This window comes from Pleurodeles waltl, chromosome 8 (genome assembly GCF_031143425.1).
Source record: "Pleurodeles waltl isolate 20211129_DDA chromosome 8, aPleWal1.hap1.20221129, whole genome shotgun sequence".
Lineage (NCBI taxonomy): Eukaryota > Metazoa > Chordata > Amphibia > Caudata > Salamandridae > Pleurodeles > Pleurodeles waltl.
Genome location: NC_090447.1, coordinates 468,432,847 through 468,458,015, shown reverse-complemented (window position 1 = coordinate 468,458,015; position 25,169 = coordinate 468,432,847). Strand labels below are relative to the sequence as shown.

Genomic DNA, 25,169 nt, shown 5'->3' with positions numbered 1-25,169 from the left:
AGGTATGTTGACAATACAATTGACATTGCTATTTTCCTTAGTTCCTTAGCAAATACACATTTGTGAAAGCACAGACTGACTCCAGATTGTTTTGTGATTCAAGGGTGTTTATTTAAGTGCAAATTAGTGGAGGGGGTTGTAAAATGGTCAGGGGTGACGGTGGAGGAATTTCCATGGCAGAGTCCAGTCTATTTGTTTCACAGGTGCATTGTCCAAAGGGACATAGGAAGTGGAGCTAGGGCAGTTTAAGGATGGACAGGGTGACGAAGTGGGACAGAATGATGACATTCAGGGTGGTCTCATTTATTGGCGGGGGTCTTGGCATTGTTCTCTGTCTTTGTCCTGGATCTCAGGAACCGTTTTCAGGGTGGTTCTTCATCTGCAGGGGGTGGGGTGCTGGTGTTGTGGTCCTGTGGCGGTGCATCCTATCCACTAGCACCGGCAGAGGTGGTGGGCTGTTCATCATCCAGGCTAGTGTCAGGGGCCCCTTGTTGTGCCACAGTGCCCTCCTGGTGTTCACAAGGTCCTTCAGCACCCCTACAATGGTGACCAGGGTGGTGTTGATGGACTTATGTTCCTCCCTGATCCCCAGATACTGTTCCTCCTGCAGCCGCTGGGTCTCCTGAAACTTGGCCAGTACCATTGCAATCATCTCCTGGGAATGATGGTACGCTCCCATGATGTTGGAGAGTATCTCGTGGAGAGTGGGTTCCCTGGGCCTGTCCTCCCTCTGTCACACAGCAGTCCTCCCAGTTCCCCGGTTTTCCTGTTTCTCTGTCCCCTGAACCGTGTGCCCACTGCCACTGTCCCCAGGTCCCTGATGTTCTTGGAGCGGTGGGTTTGCTTGGGTTTCCTGTAGTGGTGGACACACTGCTGCTTGACGTGTCCTGGGGACAGAGGTATGGGCCCGCTGGGTGGGTACTGTGCTGGTGTTTCCTGTGGGGGGAGACTCTGTGGTGGCATGTGCCAGTGTGTGGGGAACCGACTGTCCCGAGGTCCCAGATGGGTTGGGCTGGTCATCTAGATCCAGATGGACAGAGCTGCTGTCATCACTGTGGGCCTCTTCTGTGGGGGGAGTGGACATGTCTGGAACCTCCTGTCTGGTGACATTGGGTAGGGGTTTTGCAGGGGTGTAAAGGCAAGATTATTGCATTTGTGTGTGCCATTGTGTGCAATGGGTGGGTGAATCTGTACCCCAGTGCTTACATTCTTGTCTAGGACCTTGTTTGATATTTGGTTTGGGGATCTGTGTGGGTATCTGTAGTGGACATGCTTTGGTGATGGGTGTCCATGCTTTGTTGTTGCATGCAGGGCTTGGTATTGGGATGTGTGGGTTGTGATAGTGGGGCATATGTGAGGTGTTGGAGTGATGGGGGTGAGGGTGGGGTATGTGATAGCATGCAGGGTGGGGGTTGTAATGGTTCAGATTTGACTTACCAGAGTCCATTCCTCCTGCTGCTCCTGTGAGGCCCTCAGGATGCTGTTGTGGGGGAGGAGGTGGAGGTCCGCCGCCAGTCCTCCGAACTGCAATCTAGTGTCTTGAGACCACGGTACGCACCTTCCCCCGTAGGTCGTTCCACCTCTTCCTGATGTCATCCCGTGTTCTTGGGTACTGTCCCACTGCGTTGACCCTGTCTACGATTCTGCACCATAGCTCCATCTTCCTAGCTATGGAGGTGTGCTGCACCTGTGATCCGAGTAGCTGTGGCTCTACCCGGACGATTTCCTCCACCATGACCCTGAGCTCCTCCTCAGAGAACCTGGGGTGTCTTTGCAGTGCTGTGGTGTGGTGTGGGTGATGTGTGAGGTGGTGTGTGTTGTGATGTGTGAGGGGATGTGTTTGTGTGTGTTGTCTGAGGTGCGTGGATGTTGTGTGAATGATGGTGTTGTGTGCCTGTGGATGCTAGTGTTGTTTCTGGTGGTGTCTCTCTCAGGCCTTCTTTCTCAATTTTTTTCATAGGGGTTTGTGGGTGATGTGGGTGTGTGTTTTATATAGGATTTGGTGTGTGGGAGTGGTGTGTGTATGTGTATCAGGTGTGTGTATTTCGAATTGTCCAATGTGGTTGTGTTTTATATATGTGTGTGTATTTGGAGCGCAGCGGGGTGTACCGCCAATGGATTACTGCGGTTGAAAGACCGCTGTGTCGATTTGTGGGTCGTGATAGTGTGCGCGTATTCCTGTTGACGTGTCGGTGTCGGTTTTGTTATCGCCAGTTTATCACTGACCTTTGGTGTGGTGGACTTGTGTTGGTGTCTGGATTTTGGCGGATTCCGAGCTGTGGGTCGTCATAGCTGTAGCGGAATTCCACTGCCGCAATGGTGTGTTGGCGGTCTTCTGCACGGCATAGTAGCGGGATTTACTGCCAATGTTGTAATGAGGGCCTTTGTCTCCCAAGTCTCCTGCAGGCAAATCAACGAGAAAGTTCTGGGATTGGCCAGCCACTCTGTATTATCTTTTTTACCACTCACCCCAGCTATTTTCCAAGAGGCCAGCTTATAACCTCCCTCATCCGATCTGCTACCTGATTGCATAGGAGTTGCCATTAGGACCTGAGGTAGAATCAGCCCATCAACAATTTGTGAGACCACACCCAACGGCACAGAAGTTACCATTGGGGCCTGAGATGAAATCAGCCACACATTCAGTGCCTATGTCACTAAGCCCTCTGCTCCCTAAGTAAGAAATATCACTAACAATGGTGCCAGATTCCTACTTTCTTTCACATACTTCGTTACAAGGGCAGCAGGGACAGAGCCTATCTCATTTGCTACAGAGCTCACCCCAGAAGGCACTAGCTTTGCAAAGGAGCAATATATTATTTAGGCCCACCTCAATGACTGAGAGTTTGTCCATACATTTGACCAGACATCTGTCAACTGCTGCTTAAATCAAAGATTTCAATGAAGGCATAAGGTTGTTGGTAGTAATATAATTAAATAGAACATTAGATACCTTCTGACTTGGCCCCTGAAGATCTGGATAAAAGGCCTGCTTTCTTTTCTTTTTTGCGCTTGAAGGCAGGTGGACCATATGCTGTAGGTGAGCTCTTATCCCTCTCTCGTAACAAAGGTTGATGGACATCAGCACTAGTGGTAAAGTTGGAACTTGGGGCAATTGCATCTGGGCTCCTTTCATCCCTTGACCTACTGGGACTTGGTAGTAAAGCAACATTTGAGACTGCCACTGTGGATCCTGCAATAACTACTGGTGCATTAGTTCAAACATCCAACCTTTCCTCACAATTGCTAATTTCATCATTAATCGCCCCAGCCACTGTAGTTAAATATGAAAGTATGGAAGATCTAGAGAGTCCAATTCCAGTAACTTCTTTGGAGATATCCCCTTGACACAAACCACCTGCATCTAAAGAAGTAGCCTTCCGCTTACCCATCTTACCGCAAATCAATAACCTGGGGTATCATAACCAAGCCCTCATGAACACAGCAGGGGAACTACAAGCAGGCCCTAAATAAAATACCAAGAGGGTGGCCCAGCCTGGCCTCTTCCGGCCTCTGACGGGTGCAACCGGACCACCTCTTGGCCCAGTCTTTGCCTGGGCATGTACCTGGGCGCGTCCTAGGCGTATCCCACATCGCAGGCTGCCTGCCCTGCTAATAAGGGCTTCTCCCAGTGCATGGCCCTGCCCCCTTTTGCAGCCTTGAATGAGGCAGAAAGCAAGAATGCTGGGGGACGTAGTCCCATCCCAGCACGATGAACAAAGTTACTCTCACTGGCAGCTAAAAGCACATACTCCTAATATCTATTCAGCACTTTGGGTTTTTAAGCTCAAATGCTCATCTATTTAGAGTTATTAACCCTGTTACCTTTGGGTCCTTACAGAGAAACCAACTACAAGCTACTTAACATGTAAATATGAATCACATTTCAAATATAAACACAGACATTAGTATAAACATTTAAAAATGTCATTCATCTTTTCCAGAGCCACAGATATTTCTGAATTAATAATTAATTAACCCTAATGGCTAAGTATTTTTGGAATTGTTCATTATTATGGGAGCACACTAGTGCTCATTGCAATATGCTTTTGAATGGTAACATTAAATTACTAAGCATGTCAACTATCTTTTAATTAACACTAAAGATTAGCAGTATGAAGGAAACCTCCTTTTCATACAATCCAGTTTAAATCCCCCTCCCTACTTTTCTCTCTCCTCATGTTTCACCAGCCACACACACAGACTTATAAATTAGGCACTCAACTGTAATTCTTTCAAATCACATGTGTAATGATTTCACATGGGTGAGGTCCATTGGCTTTAAGCATGTTACTACTTAGTAATAAGACATTTTACAGATTACAAATAATAGGAATTATATTGGTCTCTATTAACCTCTCTGGTTTTCAGTCTTGACAAAGTCCCAGGCTTGTGTTTACTTAACAGGTGAAACACATGTTGGCTTTACCACAACTTACCTATCTGGAGTGACTATATACTGAAGGACTTATATATGGAATAGTGAAATAAGTGTGAACATTGAAAAAAGTGAAAAGAAACAGAATAACAAAATAAAGAAAAAATCTTCAATTTGTTCCTCACATGATTTATTTGAATCACTTTATTTTGGATCAAACAAGAACTTATTATTAATAAATTGGGAATAAGACATAATTCTATTTACTAAAACGTGTGTGGAGTTGGGCCCTAACCACAATGAGTGAGGATATTCGCCAAAAAAGGAACATGAAAGTACAATAAGGGCATCAACTAGTGTGTCTGGAGTGGACCAGGCCTTTTTGATTTTTGCGAAATCATTGTAAGTCAGGGCCTGAATTCATGTGAGGTTGTGCAAAAATCCAAAAACCATTATAACAGATACCCGACTTTGGTCACATATGGCAAGGGACACAAGTGTGTACCATGGATGGGATATTCCCACCTAGCAGGTAGAGAGACAAAATATGGGTCCTGGACTGGCAATATCATGGTCCATTAACCTCTGTAAAGTTGGCAGTCAGTCATCCACCCTGGTTTCACAGTAGTACTGCTCTATGTTCTCTGTGAAGCACCCCCTCTTCAATTGAAGATAGCTTGTAATCTGGAACAATAAGTGGACCACTCAATCAATCAGTCATTTGTAAAGCGCGCTACTCACTCGGAGGGTCTCAAGGCGCTGGGGGAGGGGGGGACCGCTACTGCTCGAACAGCCAGGTCTTGAGTTGCTTCCTGAAGGAGAGGTGGTCTTGGGTCAGATGGAGGTGGATGGGGAGGGAGTTCCAAGTCTTGGCTGCCAGGTAGGAGAAGGATCTTCCTCCCGCGGTGGCTTTCCTGATGCGTGGAACGGCGGCGAGGGCGCGGCTGATCGATCGTAGCTGGCGGGTGGGAGTGTAGAAGGTCAGGCGGTTGTTGAGGTACCTGGGGCCCATGTCGTGGAGGGCCTTGTGTGCGTGGGTGAGGAGACGGAACGTGATTCTCTTGCTGACGGGGAGCCAGTGCAGGTCTCTCAGAGGTCCGGAGATGTGGCTGTGTCGAGGGATGTTGAGGATGAGGCGTGCAGAGGCGTTCTGGATGCGTTGGAGTCTTTTCTGTAGTTTGGCCGTGGTTCCAGTGTAAAGGGTGTTTCCGTAGTCCAGTCGACTGGTGACGAGTGCCTGGGTGACCATCTTCCTGGTTTCGGTGGGGATCCATCGGAAGATCTTTCGGAGCATGCGTAGGATGTTGAAGCATGATGATGAAACAGCATTGACTTGTCTGGTCATCGAGAGGGAGGAGTCCAGGATGAAGCCCAGGTTGCGTGCGTGGTCCGTTGGTTTGGGTGCGCTGCCCAGTGCAGGGGGCCACCAGGAGTCGTCCCAGGCAGAGGGTGATGATCCCAGGATGAGGACTTCCGTCTTGTCTGCGTTCAGCTTCAGGCGGCTATTCATCATCCACTCGGATACGTCTTTCATCCCTTCATGCAGATTGGTTCTGGCGGTGGCTGGGTCGTTGGTGAGGGAGAGGATCAGCTGGGTGTCGTCGGCGTAGGAGATGATGTTGAGGTTGTGTTGGCGTGTGATGGCTGCGAGGGGGCTCATGTAAACGTTGAATAGGGTGGGGCTGAGTGACGATCCTTGCGGTACGCCGCAGATGACTTTGGTGGCCTCGGAACTGAACGGGGGAGGCGGACTCTCTGGGTTCTTCCGGTGAGGAACAAGATGATCCACTCTAGTGCCATCTCTTGGATTCCGATGTTGCTGAGGCTTTGCACTAGGGTGTGGTGGCAGACAGTGTCGAACGCTGCGGAGAGGTCCAGGAGGATGAGTGCCGCTGTTTCCCTGTTGTCGAGCAGGGCTCGGATGTCGTCAGTGGCTGCGATGAGGGCGGTCTCGTGCTGTGGTTGGCACGGAAGCCGGACTGCGAGTGGCCGAGGGATCCGTTAGTCTCGGCTAGCTGTCTGTTGACGGTCTTCTCGATGACTTTGGCAGGGAACGGGAGGAGCCAGATGGGGCGGTAGTTCTTGAGGTCGGTGGGGTCGGCTGCGGGTTTCTTCAGGAGGGCGCTGAGTTTGGCATGCTTCCAGCTCTCCGGGAAGGTGGCGGTGTTGAAGGAGCAGTTAATGATGTCCCGGAGATGGGGTGCGATGATGCAGTCGGCCTTGTTGAAGACGTGGTGGGGGCATGGGTCGGTCGGAGATCCGGAATGGATGGTGTTCATCGTGTGGATAGTGTCTTCGTTGCTGACCGTGGTCCAGGCGCGGAGGGTGGTGTTGGGGGGCGTTGGTTTGGTGGTTGGGTGCGTGGTCTGTGCGCCGAAGCTGTTGTGTATGTCGGCTATCTTGCGGTGAAAGAACGAGGCGAGTGAGTCGCAGAGGTCTTGTGAGGGCGTGATGTCGTTGTTTCCGGCGCTGGGGTTGGAGAGCTCTTTGACGATGTTGAAGAGTTCCTTGCTGTTGTGTGCGTTGTTGTCTAGTCGTTCTTTGAATGCTGTCTTCTTGGTGGTGCGGATCAGGTGCGGATCAGCTGGTGGTGTTTGCGGGAGGCGTGATTGAGGGCGGTCATGTTGTCTGTAGTCACTAGCTCACACCTTTAAACAGAATTAAGGAGCAGGAGATGTGGTGTCTTTGTCTTGCTTTGTAGAACTGATTTGGGTGAATTCCTCCCTCCTGTCCTTCTCAAGCTGTTTTCCAGACTCAGCCTGTCTTGAGTGGTGTTCCTTACAGCAGAGCTGTCTTCAGTTTGGGGTACCCACAATGGAGGCCCAAAGAGGTGTGATCTGTCTGTGCTTTGATTATGAGATGTCACATTTGACAGTGCTCATGAAACAAGAAAGAGCGGTCCCTTGTTAAAGGACCCTTCACATTTTTGCACAGTTACTACAGCCCCTCCCTTTACCCCTGCCACACTCCAAATTGGTTTTCAAGGTTAAAGACAGGGTGGAGATACTAGGTCATGGGTAGGATATAAAGGCAGAGCCCAATTTGAGCCGTTGGTTGCTGGGAGGGCCCACAGGCACTCATTTTTTGGGACCAGCACTTATTTTTCTTCATCAGACCTTGATCAGGTGCAAAAAAGGGAAAACACAAACCTATAACGTATGGGAAAGGAGGAGGAGAAGAAAGACAGAAAAATCATCACAAAGGGAGAAAGCAGGAACCCCAAAAAGTGAGAATATGGTCAGGAAATGTCTGGTAGTGGATTAAAGAGGCACAAGGGAAATTTAAGACTACACATTCTGCAAAGTGCCCTGGGGGTGCAAGAAGCTGGTGCAAATGACAGTGTCTGTAACTATTTGAGTCTTGGGAGAGCAATCAGTTACCTTTGCTTATTTTAACCCTTGAACTATTTATTTGAACAACTGTATTTCCATGTTCCATTTTCTTTCATTACATGACTCTCTGAACTTCACTTGGGCTTGGTTCACGTGGTCAAAAACCACAAAAAATAAATAAAAATTGACTTATGGATGCTGCAAAGCCACTTTTGGACGTCATTGTATAATAAAAATAATTGTGCTCTTTACTAGATGTTCTTTAAAGGTACCGCTGTGTTTTATTTTTCAGCCACTGTGGATGACATTGATTTGCTTATTGATAAAAGCAGACGATTGATCATAATACTGAGCAAGAACTACACCTCTGACAGTGCAATGTATGAACTCGAGAGTGGACTCTACAAGTCACTGGTGGAACGAAAAACTAAAGTGATATTAATTGAATACAACCTTCCAGAAGGCTTTACATTATTGCCAAAGTCTTTAGATTTGTTGACGTCCAGCAGCAAAGTGAAGTGGGGAGAAGATAGATCTCGTCCACTTAATTCAAAGTTTTGGAAGAAACTGCAATATTTGATGCCCGCAAAACCATTCTAACAACCAGATGAAAAAGCAATAGCGTATAATGGAAAGGTTGTCAATTTCCCTTCTGAGAAAATTATGCACTGATTGATAGCTGCTGAAAGGACAGCTGGATATTTACAAATTGACATATTTAATGTTTCATCCTACTTTCATGTCATGTTAGTCATGAATGATACTGCTTTGTAAACTTTCTGCATACCATGATTTGGCTGTAACATCCAGGTGTGAGACAGATGGCAAGAGCATAGTTTGCCTTACTTCTCACTGCAGAAGAAAAAACACGTGTAATCTGCTCTTAAACCTACTAACGTGATAGGCTACACGCATAAAGTGAGTTACATGGAACAACCAATAAAGAGGGCACATGGTCGCTACCTGATCTCTTTATCCCAGATGTTTCTGGCATGCGGTGCCACTAAAATGGTTAAAACTTTAAGCTTCTCTACTGCCTGCTCTGAATTTACCACACTGCTGTATTTTTTGGAGTGCAAGTTGCCGTAATCCCAAATGAATGGGTTTCAAGATGCATCTTTTATCATTTGCCTATTACTGCAGCATCCGTGGGGTAGATGTGGTCTAGAGACTAACGAGGTGATTCACCAAGAAAAGAGTAAAAGTACAAGTGACATTGTACGACTCTACCTGAATGTCATTTTGCGCATTTTTGCTCTTCACAAAACATGTTTTTCTTGTTGTTGATGGATAAAATCATGAATAAGCATTGGACAATAGTAAAGCTCCCCCATTTGGTTTGGGTCAGTCATTTTATGCCGTTGGTCCCCATATTATACCACTGCATATTCGGTGTAATAAAAGTCCTGGTAGGGAATGCCAGGTGCACGTAACTCGCCATATTGTTGCATTTGTCATTTTGTGAGTTTTTGAAGGTTGCTTCTTCACCCTGTACTGCATTGTACGAAGCATACAATGCCGCTCTGTGAAAGGCCAGCAAACAGTGGCGGCTGGTGAGGTTTGTGAGTGGTGGGGCTGGGGTTGGCGTCGAGGGGGATGGGCGTGCGCATTTTTTCGGGAGGTTGGTAGCAATTTCCCTTTCTTCTGCAAATCCTATTTAACAAAATAGAGATACATTTTTTAAGATAAAAAGAACCAAAATAGCTTTCATTGGCCTGGCTTGGTAGGCAAGCCTGACTTCCTTCTTTAGCAATGTGTACAGCATCAAGACGTTTTGGGGTTGATATCTCACTCACAACATGTTTGTGAAATTAGTTCTCCTCTCCATGTGAATATGCCAGGCTGATATATAGAGAATAATACCATTTTAATGATGTTGCTCTTGCATTAAAAGGTTGGAGCTGTCTATTGAGCCAGTACATGCCAGAGATAAAATGGCATTCAGCATGGTCCAACAAAGTCAATGCCTTCTTAGTCCACATACAATAATATATTGTTTAGTTTTCCCATACTGAAACTCAAGATCATGCATAAAGGCAACTCACATACACTAAAAAAACAGAAACATGGAGAGATAAAATATATACATGCAACACAGAAAATGCTTTTCTTACCTTTAGTGTGTGTCTGTTTCTTTTCTGAAGCATCTGTTCAAAGCCAAGCACACAGGAGTTCAAACAAATATTCATATAATATAATTGGCCACAGTCAGATAGAAGAAATATTTATTTGAATAAATAAATAATAATTTGATCTTATAGAGAGTAAACTACATTTTGACCAGGGTAGTTGAAACACAAAAAGTAAATATCCATTGCTGAAAACTCCTTGTGTAGGGACGGATTAACAGTTCAAAAAGTAAATTTGCATACTTTAACATTATACTTTAACATTAAATACTTTGTACATCTCTGATAAGAACTTTAGTTACCCAGTACTTTAGAGAAATTATATACCCAGTACTTTAGAGTACTTTAGAGAAATTATATAATGAAATTAAATATGTATTGGTTCAAAGAAGAAATAAACCTGTCTTCAAGATGTATAGGTTTACCCATTTATATATAAAAAATATATTATCTGACACCCATACCAGGCATTCACTTCAGAATATAAACCCCGGTGCTGAAACCAGCATTAATAAAATGCTTACGTTACTTGTGTCACAATCTCCATCGAAAGCTCATTATTGTGAACAGGGCCTTGTTGCTGTGCACGTCTGTTGTGTTGGGTACTGAATGGCTCATTCTGTTTATTCAAGTGCATTTTTAGAGTGGGGAAGTGCCATTCACGTAAAGTTACATCGTGTTGTGCGGTGATAAAGCATGTGCGCCAAATGGATTTTAACTCGTATTTTACTTTTAAATATGATTTAATAGGAACGAAAAAGTGCAATTCAACTGCACTGCATACGTCAAATAAACTGGCTGTTCTTTTCGAAATGCCCAAGACATCTGTAACGGATATGAAGTAACCTCATCGGTCCCTTATTATTTTTTTCTTTTTGGAGGGGGGAGAGGTGAACAATTTGTATGTTTCACGGATTTTATCAAGAAAGAAAACTCTGTGTTGGGTAATAATGCAGCAGACCATACACGGTTTAGTTAACAAAGATTTCTGGGTTAAGGTGTAGCTTGACCCAAGCTGAATGGTTGCCTCATGGGTTTACGGGAGGTGAATGAGTTCTCAGGATCCTCCATATTCGTTGTTGCTTCATTTACAAACTGTAACACGGACAGAAGCGGATGAGGACAGCAGGTCACAGTGACGGACCACAGTCCGTGTACTGCAGCCTCAAAAACTACCTCTCGCCCCAGTGCCCATATGTACATTTGTTAGACAGCCAGCCTAAGTTGCATTTGTGGGACCCCTTGCCTCATTCTACAAGATTGTATACCTATATTTTGCAACTTGATGGCTTCCATTCTTCTGAAAATGTAAGCCAACATTCTGAGAAAATGCATAAAGAAATGTAAACTAAAATTTCGACTGGCCACCGGAGTATATATTTTTAACTACTAAAGCTACGGAGCATCCCTTATGCTCTGCGTATTTAAGAAGTGATTTTGGTAGTATTGGACAAGATTGGCACCTATGAATGCCTTGATACTGCATAATAGTGCATAACACTCTCTCAAATGCCCATATAGTGAATTGGCATGCTGCTCATACACCCTTACTGGTGACTATAGTAAATTTCTAGTTAGATCATTTTGCCGAATTTGCACCTGCAAAAATTTGTTCTGTAATTCTCGGATAGACCAGCCACATGCCCATACGAGATAGTGTTGCCCAGCTTAGACAAGCATGGATTTTGAACCCATTTCCTTTTCTCAAAGTCGCACAGTTCAGTATTTTAGCGTTGGTGCTTGCATCCAGCACCTCAGGTGCATTCATATAATCATTTGGACTCACGCACAAATGCTAATGGGGCGCAAGGTTTCATTTGCGCTGTTGTGCACTAGCGTTTCTTAAGACGTGAGCACTTAAGCACCCATCTCTGTTAAATATGTGCCAAAATCGGGAAACAACTTGCTAATAATACCCGCAAAAGTGGCTCATATACCATTTCCATATAATTGCTCCAAACGGTAAACTGGGCTCTAAAACACTTCAAGGAGCCGGAGTAAATGTAATAACTGGCGCGACTAAGTTTACAGATCAGGGCGAAATTTTCTCCAACGTGTTATTGTCATACCGATTTAGAAACGGATATACTCATATTGTTACTATGGCACACCCCTTTCAGAGTAAACACCAACGCTTAGACTATCCTAGGCTATCAGTGTTCAGAGGTGGCCCGCTTTTGGTTAAAGTGGTGGACTGGTCTAAGAGATCTGAGCAAAATCTCATGCACGCAAGCCAATCTGCGCATGCATTCTCATGTTCCATTGCTGGACGCTTTCCGTCATTGGTGCGTGGAGAGCAGCCACCTCTAGCGCCAGAGGCCCACAAGCCTAATGGTGCAGGACGAGCCCAACGAGCAAGCTCAGGGCCCTAGCTCGCTCTCAGTGGGAATGTATTGTTACTCATGGCAAAGAAAGATGTCCAGATTTTTTGCAGTCGGCAACAGATCTCTCCTGCAGGTAACATTATTAGTGACAACTTCCTGTCCCTGGAGACTTTTGCAGCATAGGACCACCAGTCGCAGAAAGGAAAGTACTTGTGAGAATTCTGAAATGGGAATGTGTGAAGCGCTTTTCAAGTCCAGAGACAAGAGTGATCTGAACAAGTCTGCTAGAGGGAGGTCACCCGCTTTATCCTTTTCCCTCCTTAGCTCTCCCATGCCTGTATGATCTCTTCCCCTCCAGAGTGGACACATCTTGTCCAGAGATAACCTCTAACCAGAACTTCCCATTTCCCTTATGTCATTAAACACTAGCCTTTTTTTGGCGGAACTGTGAAAACTGCAGTAGTAATGCCCCACCGCTTCCTCCATGATTTTCCTACGTTCCTCAGCCTTTTCTTCACGCACATTTCTCCAAGTTTTCCCTAGCAACGTGTGCACACGGAAAGGAACTCTAAAGTGCGTTTTCTGCGCAACTCTGAATCTAGATTTAGCCTTAAACTGGAGTTTATGGCTAAATCAGTGCCCCTGGCCCGACAGTCTACTCTTCACCTTTCCCAATGATAGCATCTTCCTGGGGTCCGTGCCTCCTTCTCAGAGCTCCCTTGCTCACGAGCTAGACGTACGCTCTACAAATCCCAACACATTCATGCGGAATAGGCATTATCACAATTCTTATAACGAGGTACTTCTGCCCTCTGCACAGTACCCAGTATGAGTTTCAAGCTATTAGCACCGCAAGATCAAAGGTCGGTCAAGCTCTGGAAAGAGCTTATAGGAAAGAAAGATTGACACAAGCCATTACTCACCTACTGTGAACGGAGACAGCCCTGTCTTTTGCGGCGATGCGGCGTCTTCTTCTGCCCCCAGGGGCTCCTCTGGGTCCCGGCTACGATACCCACAGAAGGAGTCGCGGTCGCTGAAGGCCGGGGGGCAGGCAGGTGCCATCCTCATCCGCCTGGTCCTCTGGGGGCGAGAGCAGAAAGGCGAGGGTGGCAGCGGTGCCGGAGCACGGCCACGAGGCGCCTGGAAGCCGTGCTGCTGCTAGTGCAGGCTGCTCAAGAGCAGGAGGCGCGGGAAGCAAACACCTCGTGTTTGCTGACAGTGCATAATCTGCGCAGTGCGCAGACTCGATTTTGAGCTTGCCGCTGCCTTCCTGCCTGAAGCCCCGCCCACCATTTCCCAACTTGTCACAGGGCTAGACCCACCCTCCGTGACGAATTGGGAAAGGGTGGGGTGACCATCCTCCACTACCCTGACTGACGTGAAGCCCCTAGCGCTACAGGGCTTCAACCTGAAGCGCCTGGGGCTAAGTTTATCTACACGTCATTAGGGGGTGGAGACTGGTCCTCTGAGCTATGTCTTTGCCGAGCTGATGACCTCACAGGCCTCAGGCTGTGAGCTTATCAGCCCGGCAAACATAGACTCAGTCAGGGGAGGGCCTGGCCTGATCCTGCTGCCAGTCTAATCTCACGTGACCCAGTAGCCCCGAGCCAGGCCCCAGCCCCAAGCAAGAAAGAGGTGTGTGCATTTCTTTTAGGGAGGGAGTTAGGGGAGTTTGTTTTCACCTTTTTTTTTTTGTTATGTTTACGAGGGCGGAGCCCCGACGCCCACGTGCAGAAACCGCCACTGCCAGCAAATAAGCAACAGCACATTTTTTTTATTCCCTAGAGAAAATAAAAACATGCAAGTTTGTTTACGTTCACAAACTTGCAAACCTATCTACGCCTTGTTCCAACCACTTCCCACTCCTTTGTCCGACATGCAAATGTAATTTCTCTGCGCTGGTGGAGGTGAAATGGAAATGGAAAAGCATTGTCTCTTGCCAGGAATCCTTTTGCATATTTCTGACAGGTGTAAATGAAAACATTTCTGACCACAAACAAGTTTATAGTCTGAGTCGGGCTCTTATTTCTTAACTTTTGAAGCGGGAGACATAGAGCCAGATGTACAAAGCTGCTATGAGGTCGCGAATTGATCGATTTGCAGAATTGGGCCTTTGCAACCACAAATAAACTTTTTTGTATGTACAAATATCAAACTGCTATTCAGTGACATGTTACCGAAGTTCAGTTTGTGTTTGCTGCCAAATACGTATTTGGATGGGGCATCCCTTCAAAATACCCAATTGTAATTGTATGTATTAATGTTTTGTGACCAAATTCTGGTTGCAAAACAGTAACACTTTGCCACCAATTCAAAACTGGTGGTAACCCATTCAGGAATGGAAAAGGGTCCCACAGAATCCTTTCCCCTTTTAAGAATGTTAAACAAAATATTTGTAAGTGTAGACAGTGGTCCAACGGACCACAGCCTACTCTTAAAAAATGAAACAAATGTTTTCTTTTCATTTTTTAAACATATCCTGTTTTCTTTTAAAAAATTAAGGAAAACAAGCTGCATTTTTTAAAACACTTCGCTGTATAAAAAAGCAATCACAGACATATTGGTCTTCTGACTCCAGAAGGCGACCATCCCTGTGATTGCTGTGATTCTTACTGGGTCCCAAATTACAACGTACCCCCATTAGTATTCACAAGGTAAGTCAGTTTGCAGCCCACTAGAAATCAAAGTTTTAAAAATAAAATTGTCATACTTCAGGAAATGAGGTTGCCAAATTGTGATTCAGTAAAAATCTCAGTTTGGGAAACACAGTTCCCGATGTTGATACACATGGGCTCTGGTATGTAATCCCAGGTTTGACATGGTACAGAATGTCATGCATTTGGAGGCAATTTATTTAATCTGCCTGTGCCTCATATTGTAAAAATGTGTACTGTGAAACCTATAATGAAAATATGTAAATCCCCACCTGTACTACATGTTCCTGGGTCAATCAGGCTTTTGTTCCTCTGGGCATTTTCCCAGTGGGCTGCAGTACTTGGAGGCCAGTAGTTTTTGAAGTCCTGGGACGCTCCTGGAACCACTGTCACTTCCCGCAGCCCTGTTCGGTTAATTGTTGCAGGCACAGGGAGTCTTCAAAAGACAAAAAGAGAGGGTGGAGGTAGATGGAAATCTGTCAGAGGAAGGAGGGAGCAAAGAGAGAGAGGATTGATGGATGGAAAGAGAAATAAAGCAAGGAGAGTAATGGAGCGAGGGCTGGTTGTGGCATTTTTTCCATGTTTGTTTTTGGTTTCTCAACCCAGCCCTGCATGTTCATGTATTGCTTGCTAACCTGTACTAACGTACAGTGCTCAATTATTCCCAGGTTAGGGTCATGCTATGTAAATATTGATACATTTAAAACATTTTGCATTACAGATTGTATTACAGATACATTAAAATGTTGACATGCTTCCAGGTTCGTCAAAAGTCTCACTTTTATGTAGCTCTAGTATCTTTATTAACAATATTACTGCTACATGCATCACACATTTTTAGATATGTGACTGTAGAATGTATAGGTTTTTGAATTTGAAATGCTTATAATGTAAGTCCTAGGAAAGAAAGAAATTACCATAGCCATATTTAGTATCAGAGAGGATAGTAAATACTCAAGGTACTTTCACAAGTTTAGGTGTGAATTTCTAAATGTTTTGCTTTTAGATGTGATGAGCCCGTAGAAAGAAACTTTCATAAAGAAGAAACATAATATTTCAACGTAGAGCTTAAGAGGATATGCCATGACTTGTGTTTATTTGCTCTTTTTGCACTTTTATGCATAACGCTTAGCAGCATTACTGTATTCTGAATGATATGACATCAATCTGATGTGATGTTCAACATAATCAACAAATCCAATGTCCCATATGTATATCGAAAATAAATATGTTTTCATCAACTATTTTGTTCTCAGTTTCTCATTCTCAGGTTCTAACAATAATAAACCTCTGATGTTTCTTTCAGCACAATCCAGATTAGGGGAAACCTTTTGTACTTTGGAAACGTCATCTATTATAGATGTCAGATCAGATGAAATTCAGCTACTTCATTCCCTCCAGCAAGAACAATATCATGTTGTCTGGCAGTTCTGATTATAACAATGATATTCATCCACCTTTCTTCCTATCGAGTTGACAAACTACTATATGGCTGTACCCTGCCTAAAAGGGTGTCTGCTTTGGGAGAAGATGTATCATCAGTGTATCCTACAGTACCAAAAATGGTAGAACTGGCTTATTCGAAGCATGGAGTACTCTTTCCATCACCTATGGTCTGAGTGATGTGTTAAAGGGTACACAGATCTCTCTTCATTACAGCTGGTATGTGCAAATATTCACCTGGATGTTAACCAATTTATTCAGAAAGATCATCTCTGGCACCCAATAAACTTGCCAGAGTTTTCAAAGATAAATCCTTGAGGTATCTTGTGAATTATGTTTCATAGATGGTGGCAATCTGGTCCCCACTGCCCAGAATGTCAGTTTCCTTCATCCCTCAATCTTTATGTCGGATTGGCCAGTCCTAGGCTGGCCAAACCAACATGCGCACTTAGAACTCTCCACCTGGGCTGTGTTGCACAGCCTGGGTGAAGAACCAGTGCAGGCTCCCAGTCCCAAACCTAGATGATTTAAGTCCAAGCAGACCAATCCGGATGCGTCTTTCAAGCTGGGTAACATCATAAAGAAGCATCTGGATTGGGTGGGGAAAGAAGAAGTAGAGAAGCACCGAGGTGGTGAGAATCACTGAGGCAGCAAGCGGCAAGTAAGTGTTTTTTATATTATTCCCCCCATGCTCGAACCCCCTCGCACAAACTATGCCTCATGCCCCTCCCCACCCCAACAAGCTTTATTGCCTGCGAGTCCAAATATTTTAGTCCAGAGATGAATTTGTTGGAAGGGAATGTCAGACTAGCCATAGGGTCAGTTAGAAGTGGAGTGCATTTCTGGAAGAAACTATTGTTATGGGTGGCAGGCAGGATTACTCTGGCAAACAAGGAGGTCTCATGTCTTTTTTTGTATTATTTTGCTGCTCTTGTCGATGCACACACTGAGAGGAATATTGAAGGAAAGAAATGAAATAATACTGGGCTCAACATGTTCTTCCAAAAAATAACTGGACTGCCCCTGTTTAAACCATATGACTGCCGCTGAGTGAGTGAGGAAGGCATAAGATCCTGATCCTTTTAAGGAAGGTCTCCAGGAATTGCTTCCCCAAGAAAAGATTCCTTCCCTCCTTCTTTCTTTCCATCGTTATTTTCTTTTTCATTTTCCTTTTCTTCTTCTGATTTTTCTTTCGTACAGCTCAACCCTCTTAAACTCCTTTTTCCTTTTCTGTCTCTATTTCCGTTTTTGTACTCTTCTTTAATCCCTTATCTTACCCTTGGCATCTCACATTTTCCTTATAATCGTATTCTTTCATCTTTATCTCCTTAACCACATTTGGGTCTTTTGACACCCATTAGCCTTCACCCTACATCTGTCTCATGCTATCTTCTTTATTTTATTTATTATGTTCTGTAACCTGAAAGTCTTAGCTCAAAAATAAAAAGAACAATAAAAACAATGTAATCTTTTCAGGTACAATCTGTTATAACTAATGTCCAAAAGACATAGAACAGCACTGCCCAAACTTAGGCTGCTCATTGGTTTGCAGAGATGGTCGGTCATGCCAGATTATGAGCTCTTCTTCTCAGAGGCCCAATTACAGTGGGAACCCAGAATGCTGGACAAAGACAAGGCAGATGCCTCAGGTGAAATAAAAGTAAATCCAGACACACCGAAATTGAGTAACATATTTCTGAACCCCAGATGAGACATGGAAAAAAAAAACCTCAAATGAGGGTTCCATTGTTTAGGCGGAAGCACTGCTTGTAGATGATAAGAATGAAGACACCATACTTTCCAGATTAAGCAATACAAAACATACAGATTTTGTTGCAAAGGCGGAACTGAGATGGAAACACATTGGCTATAGAAAGAGGCAATGCTTTTGGGGTAAGTATACAAAGGAGAAGGTGATCAGGGACTTTGAAGATCTGGTCAGCAAGGACAACATCCCTTCAGGCCTCTTCCTAATGTATAGCTGGATCAACTTTCAGCACCCCTGTCCTTGCCTGAATACAATAGGCACATGGTCCAATGCACAAAACAAGCTTAAATCTGAAACTGCAAATGTTCTCCTACCCACATGTGCAGGTCTACAATTTTGGTCCCTTCCAGACTGAGGAAAGACAAGTCCACTTTGCAGTTGCATATTTTCTCTTTTTTTTAACAGGGAAAATTATTTTCCCCAAGGCTAAACACCTTATCCTCCTCCCCACAAAGTTTGAGGGTGTTCCTTTACTCATCTAAACCAGGAAATCGATTTACTCCAAAATTTAGAAAGAACACATTATGGTCAGAAGGATGTTTATGAATGCTAGAAATAGACATGATGGTCTTCATTCACAAACCATCATAGAATAAGACAGCTTGAATCATTTACTCCCCTTGTCCTTGCATGTGATTTACTTCTGATTTACTCCTGCATATTATTTAGTTCCTCTGAGCTGATGTTACTGTAGCAAGGTGAAGGTATTATATGGTATGACTAGGTAGTCTTAACACGGAACACCAAACAATACCCAGTAGTGGACCTCGGATTCACTCTCAGCAAAACCTAGCTCAGTCCTGGCAGTGTGACAAAGAGCAGTCAGGCTACTTAGAGGAACATGTGTAAAGCATTTTACATTAAGAACATGGACGATAAGTAAATTACATGACTCAACAGAAATCTGACACCAGTTTAGAAAAATAGGTTGGATTTTAATCTTAATTTAGGCACCAAAACAAAATTTGTAGCGTCTGTGCAACCGGAGTTGTGATTTTTAAAGTCTTTGGAAAATACAGTAACTTGCAGATTTAAAGGGCCTCCATTGAAGTCAATGAGTTCCAGCGAACCCACAAGAACTTAAGGTGCTGCAGAAACTAAGACCAAGAGTCAACAGTCAAACTTTTGTTACCTTACCCAGGGAGTCCGGTTGCAGAGGTGACTTGGCTGTCCTTGGTGCTGAACGGTTCACAGTGGCTGGTGCTTTTTGCACTCTGTTGCAAAACTGGACTTGGGGGTGGGCTCACACTCTATCTTTCAGAGCTAGAGGTCTTTGGAGGCCAGGATCAGGATTTAACACTTGGATCTTCACCACCTCATCCGGTGGCTTCCGGGTGCAGCGGTAGCTCCTAGCTGTCAATCACCGGGCTGGTCGTGCCAAAGCAGCTTTTCGGCCCCAGTCAAAGTCATTTCCTTCAGGCTGCAAACCTACAGGAGGAGGGTCACTCGCGGTGTTGGTCCCTAAGCTGGAGGGGTTAGCATCATGTGGCCATCAGTTTCCGGGCAGGCGACAGACAACCTTTGGTAGCTGCAAGGAGGGTCCACAGGCTTTCTGGCAGCTGGAGGCTGTTTGGTGGGGAGCAGAGACTTAAAACTTGGCATGAGCCTCACTCCCACTCCTTAGATAATGGATACTAAGTTTCTTTAGGCTCAGACAGTTCTTTGTCCTCACCGCTTCTTTACTCCTGCAATTCACAGAGACTGGTGCCACCAGTTAGGGGGGTCTTCTTTCGTGTTTCAGTGTCCACAGAAGTCCCTCTGGTTGGGACCAATGAGTTTACACCTCTAGCACATATCGGGCACATGGTTCCGATACTGGTCCCCTTGGGTCACTCTGTGTCCTCTTCTTCGTGATGGGTCCAGGCCCTGTTGTTGGTGCAGACGTCTCTTTGTGTTTCTTTCTTCTTTTCCTGGTAAGTTATAAGTTCTGGTGCCAGGCGAGCCCCTTAAATCCTGGTTTAAGTGTGTGAGGGACAGTGGCCATTGGGCTACTGTCCCTGAGTCCAGTCCACCCCTGCAGTGATGACTTCCTGTAGAAGTATGTCACTGGTCAACCCAGAACCCACTATTCTTGAAGTCTGCCAAGATGGCAGAATCCTTCATTGGCCGTGCAGACCTCCTAGCCCACCCCTAAGGTGTGGCTAGGTTGAGGAAAGTGCACACCTCCTGCATAGCTAATTTCCCACCTGCCCAGCCGGGCAGGGTGGGAAGGATTTGTCATCCACGGGAGGCAACTACTTGAGGCTCACCACCCTCATGCTTTTCTCACTAGTCAGCCTGGGTGGGAGGAGGTGTGACCTCCTTCCTACTAAGAGCCTTTGTCTTACATCCTGCCAAGGTGCTAGCACCACCGGCAAGAAGTCAGACTTCTTTCTGTGGTGGCAGAGGCTCAGGAGAGACTGCCAAACAATACAGGACTGGGTAAGTCAGTGGGCACCCTCTAAGGGTGCCACCTGGGCATCTGCTTTTTAATCCTAAACATGGCCATTATGTTCAGCGATAAAAAGCACAGTGTTTGATATCAAACACAACAGAATTCGGCTGGGCCATTGCAGAGCTGGACTTCAGAGCAGTGGTCAGATGCCAGCCCATGTTATCCAATGGACCGCTGGTTACTCGGGCCAGCATTGCAGTTTAAATGCGAGCACAGGGGCATATTTGGTCCTGTACATATGCCCTCTCTCATGGAACAGTGCACTCTGCCCCTGGGTTAGAGGGGGCCTGCCTTAGGGGTGACTGACCTGTCCATAGGCAGTAATAGGGTCTCTGCCTGCACATGGTGTGGGCAGGACCTCACACAAGCAGCAGGCTGCTCATGCAGACTGACATGGCAGCTCTGCAGTGTCTCTTTTACTTGGTGTACCCAGGGTGGCACAATCAGTGCTGCAGCCCTTGTACCCCCTTTACCACCCTTGCCCTGAATACCCTGGTTACCAGTCACTAGGGACTTAAAGGGATGGTAAGGTGTTTGCCAATTGGCCTATGTAATTCTACATATCCTTAAGGGAAAGAGCATTGGTACTGGGGACTTGTTAGCAGGCCTCAGTACACTAACAAGTAAAAAAAACACAGCATCTGCCATCAAAAAGTGGGGGATGACCATCCAAAAAGGGGCTCTTTACAACATGCTTGTTACTCAAAATTCACACAATTACGCCATTATCCATTATGTAATCATGCCACTGTTTACAGAAAACATACAGTGCAGGAAAGACCAGGAACAAGGAGAATACAGGCAATTTTTGTCTGCAATTAGTGTTAGCAAAACTTGTGATATTCACTCACTTGTTGTAATGTAAAATACAACTTACATCAAAATTTGATGCAAGCATGCATTTTGTCCTGAAATGTAACACTAAATGATGGGTTTGCTTTTTTGCATAATTCGTGTAATTTTGCTCACTTTCAAGAAATTTATCATAATTACACAAAAGCAAACGACAGCAATTTTGCATACACTTACTAATGCAACATAAATGACAAGCACTGCCTGTGGTGGAATATCTTGTGCTAAACAGTGCAATTTTAAGCATGGTTTGCCTAGAAAATTATCTAACAAGCCATAACAGTTCTAAAGACGTACTACTGAATATTCCGATAGGTCTGGGACTTCTACATTACAAGTCATTACAATACTCTGCCCATTTGATACATGTGCACCCAGTACAAACACAAAAAGCTTATAAAATGTACAATCAACTTCTTCTCATTTTACCAGCCATTCATACTGCTCAAAAAAGGCAGAGACAGTCTGTGTGCAGTAAATCGGTGCATGTGATGAAGGTTTCATTGTGCAATTCCACTGTTTACGATATTTTGCAACTGTGTGCTTCAGTTCACTGTCTGGCCAAACTCGCTAAGGGATAGACTAATGTGGGTATTGTTATCACTAAAGAAATACCTAGGTGTTTTCATTTTAATTCAGAATGAATGTGAATATTTAAAATTGAAAACTTGTGATATTTGTTTTAAGCACAAAATGGTGAGAATTGTACATCTCTTCATAAACTACAATGATGCCAATTAAATTACGTAGACACTGCTAATACTGTAGCTGCCAATCTGACTCTTGCTATATGTGACATCTTTCCGACATCATAGGTGTTAGCCATCAGCACTCTGCATACTGGGACTTGTGTTTTAAATTGCCTGTGAAGGACTGGATGTTGTGAAGGTCTTTTAAGCTTCTTTCTGATAAGCCTGAAGACAAGGCAGCTTATGTCAGTACCCACTGCGCTACGCTGCACTTAATATACACATGGAAGGTGTCTGATGTCTACTTTACAGGATCCTAGTTGGAAGTAAAACACCACAAAGGGAAATAAAAACCTCAATGGTAATTGTGATAGTGCTTGACTGAAGGTGGCAGCTAATACATTGTAGGCAACCAAATCACAACCCTCTTCGTGAATTAAGGGGGTGAAAAGATCCATACAAAAGTATTCCAAGCAAAGGAATCCAAAATGACTCTAGATTCAAAATCAAATGGAAGAAAAAATCAGCGCAAAATGGTAGTAAGTTGGCGAGGAATGTAGAGTGGGTGAAACTCAAAAATGAAATACTCAAAAAGAGGAGTATGGTTAAAAGAACTATGGGCCAGATGTAGGAAGATAGCAATTTGCGACTTGCAAATTGCGAGTCCCTGCGACTCGCAATTTGCAAGTCGCAAATTGCTATGCAGTACGGTGTCTCAGACACCGACTGCGACTCGCAATGGGGTCGCAATGACCCACCTCATGAATATTCATGAGGTGGGTCGCAAATTGCGGCCCCATTGCGAGTATAGGCACTCGCTAACATGGAGGCCTGCTGTAGTCAGCAGGCCTCCATGTTAGCGACCTGCTTTTCAATAAAGCATTTTTTTTTTTTTTTAAATGTAGCCCGTTTTCCCTAAGGGAAAACGAGCTGCATTTAAAAAAAAACGAAACCTTTTGTTTTGGTTTTTTCAGGGCAGGGAGTGGTCCCTTGGACCACTCCCTGCCCTGAAAAAATATTCTGGGGTCCAGTCTCAAACTGGAAGGGGTCCCATGGGGACCCCTTCCAATTTGCGAGTGGGTTACCATCCACTTGAAGTGGATGGTAACTGCGACTCCATTTGCGACCGCGTACGCGGTCGCAAATGGAGTTGCATACCACTGCGACTCGCAAATAGGAAGGGAAAACCCCTTCCTATTTGCGATTCGGAAATGCATTTTGCGAGTCGGTCCCGACTCGCAAAATGCATTTCTGCATAGGAAACACGCATTTGCGAGTCGCAAACGGCAAAATTTGCCGTTTGCGACTCGCAAAGTGTTTCCTACATCTGGCCCTATCTTCTTTATTTCTTTGAAGAATATAAGCAACACACCCGGGTGGCTCTGTGGACCCAAGACAGAATAACCCAAGGAGTTCTCAGAACCAAAACAGCATTCTACTGATCGTAGTGACATGGGAGATGCATGACCATTTATAATAGAACAACATGTTAATAGAGAAATGAGTGAAGTATATGTTTGCTTTGGTATATATTTATAAAGCTACTACATATTACATCACTTCCCACCCATATGTAAAAACAGAAAAGAACCTACAAGAGAAATAAAATGTTAAAAAGACCAATAAACAACAGTAGAAAAAAATAATGCAATTCAAAATCCCTAAATCTGGCAGGCAGCCTTACATGTCTTGAATTCTCAGATCTCATTTGGGGAAACACTCAAACCATTATGCTCCTTTTGTTGGTACACAAAAACAGGGCTAGAATAATTAGCAGAAAATCCCAATGAGATAATGCAGAAGAGGGGTCCGAAAAGCTCTCAGAATGTACAACATCAGAAGTCAACATGGACTAGACGAAATCATTGTTCTGGGATTTCCTAAAATAGATTTTAGCCTGAGCATTAAAAAATAAGAACTACTCTGTCTCTGTTTCACCATTCCTTACCTTGCAGTAAAACAGCAGCTTTGCTTGTTCTGATTACTTTGACAGGACAGGTATATTTAGACTCCCCTTTCATAACTCTACTAGGTTTATTGATCAAAACCCAACCATTGATACATATGTCAACATTTTGAAAAAAAATGTCATCATAGTATTGTTTCAGTATATTTTGTTTTAATAGCATCTTATCACTGATAGAACAATCATTGGATGTACCACCAAAATTGTTAACACGTTTTTTAGAAGTAGATTCTAAACATCCTGATATAAGCTTGGTTCTAATTTCTCAGTCACGTAAGTTCTTGAAGGGAGATACTTCAGTGGTCGAGTGAGGTGTGGTTACGTATGCCCACATCTTTTCCTCTAACAACTTTGCTTCACATAGATAAGATGAAAGCGCAGTCTGAATACCCCCCTTACTAACGTGGTTTGCCATCTCAACAGGCCCATTTAAAGAAGGACTATATAAGATAACTTTTAAATGCTTGAAATCTAGACTTGACATGAAATTATTCATTTCTTTCTAAACAAAAATGCATCCCATTATCTGTGACAAAAGACTTTGTGTAAGAAGTCTATAACCTACTTGGTATTAGGAGAATCAACACAATCATAGATCCATTTTGAAAAGTAGTCCACTAGTACTATTATTAACCTTTGATCTTTAGGTAATATGCTAAAAGACCTGTGGAGTCTATGGCTACTGTAATCCAAGGCCATGCAGTGAGTGGCACTGGAACAATGGTTTATTGGATGTTTCCAATGCTTATCTAAGACAATACATTGTGGACACTTTTCAATTAAACCAGAAACAGATTCATCGAGACTGGGCCACCAGAAATATTGTTTCAATTTCTTACAGGTTGCTGAAATAGGTGACCAGTGTGTGGCATCAGCATAATGCATTCCTTTTGACTAGCTGAGGGAACAAATAAATTATTTTGCAAACACAATTGATTGTCACATGATAGCCCAGCAGATATTTGTGCAAAACATATTAATTCATTTGACAATGATTTTCATGGCGGCCACCCAATTTTCATGTACTAAAAAATCTTCTGCAGGTTTTCATCTTGTTGTGTGGCTAACACCCACTCATCCCCATGATAATGCCATTGCATGCAGCAATTACATCCATTGTTGCTTCCACACATTAATCATCATTTTCTTTCAAGTCATCAGTAGCAAGTAAAGGTTAATGGTGACAAACAGTCTGCACTG

The 25,169-nt window shown here is 44.3% G+C and overlaps 1 protein-coding gene across 1 annotated transcript in view; it reads left to right on the top strand.

Annotated features, from left to right (window-relative positions):
* Positions 1-9,262, top strand: part of LOC138249532 (interleukin-18 receptor 1-like) — a 267,639-nt gene extending 258,377 nt beyond the window's left edge. Inside the window, exon 6 of the mRNA XM_069203482.1 lies at positions 8,003-9,262. Coding sequence (XP_069059583.1) covers positions 8,003-8,310 — 308 coding nt within the window. The 3' untranslated portion in view covers positions 8,311-9,262. The remainder of the gene's footprint in view (positions 1-8,002) is intronic.
* Positions 9,263-25,169: the final 15,907 nt, after the last annotated feature.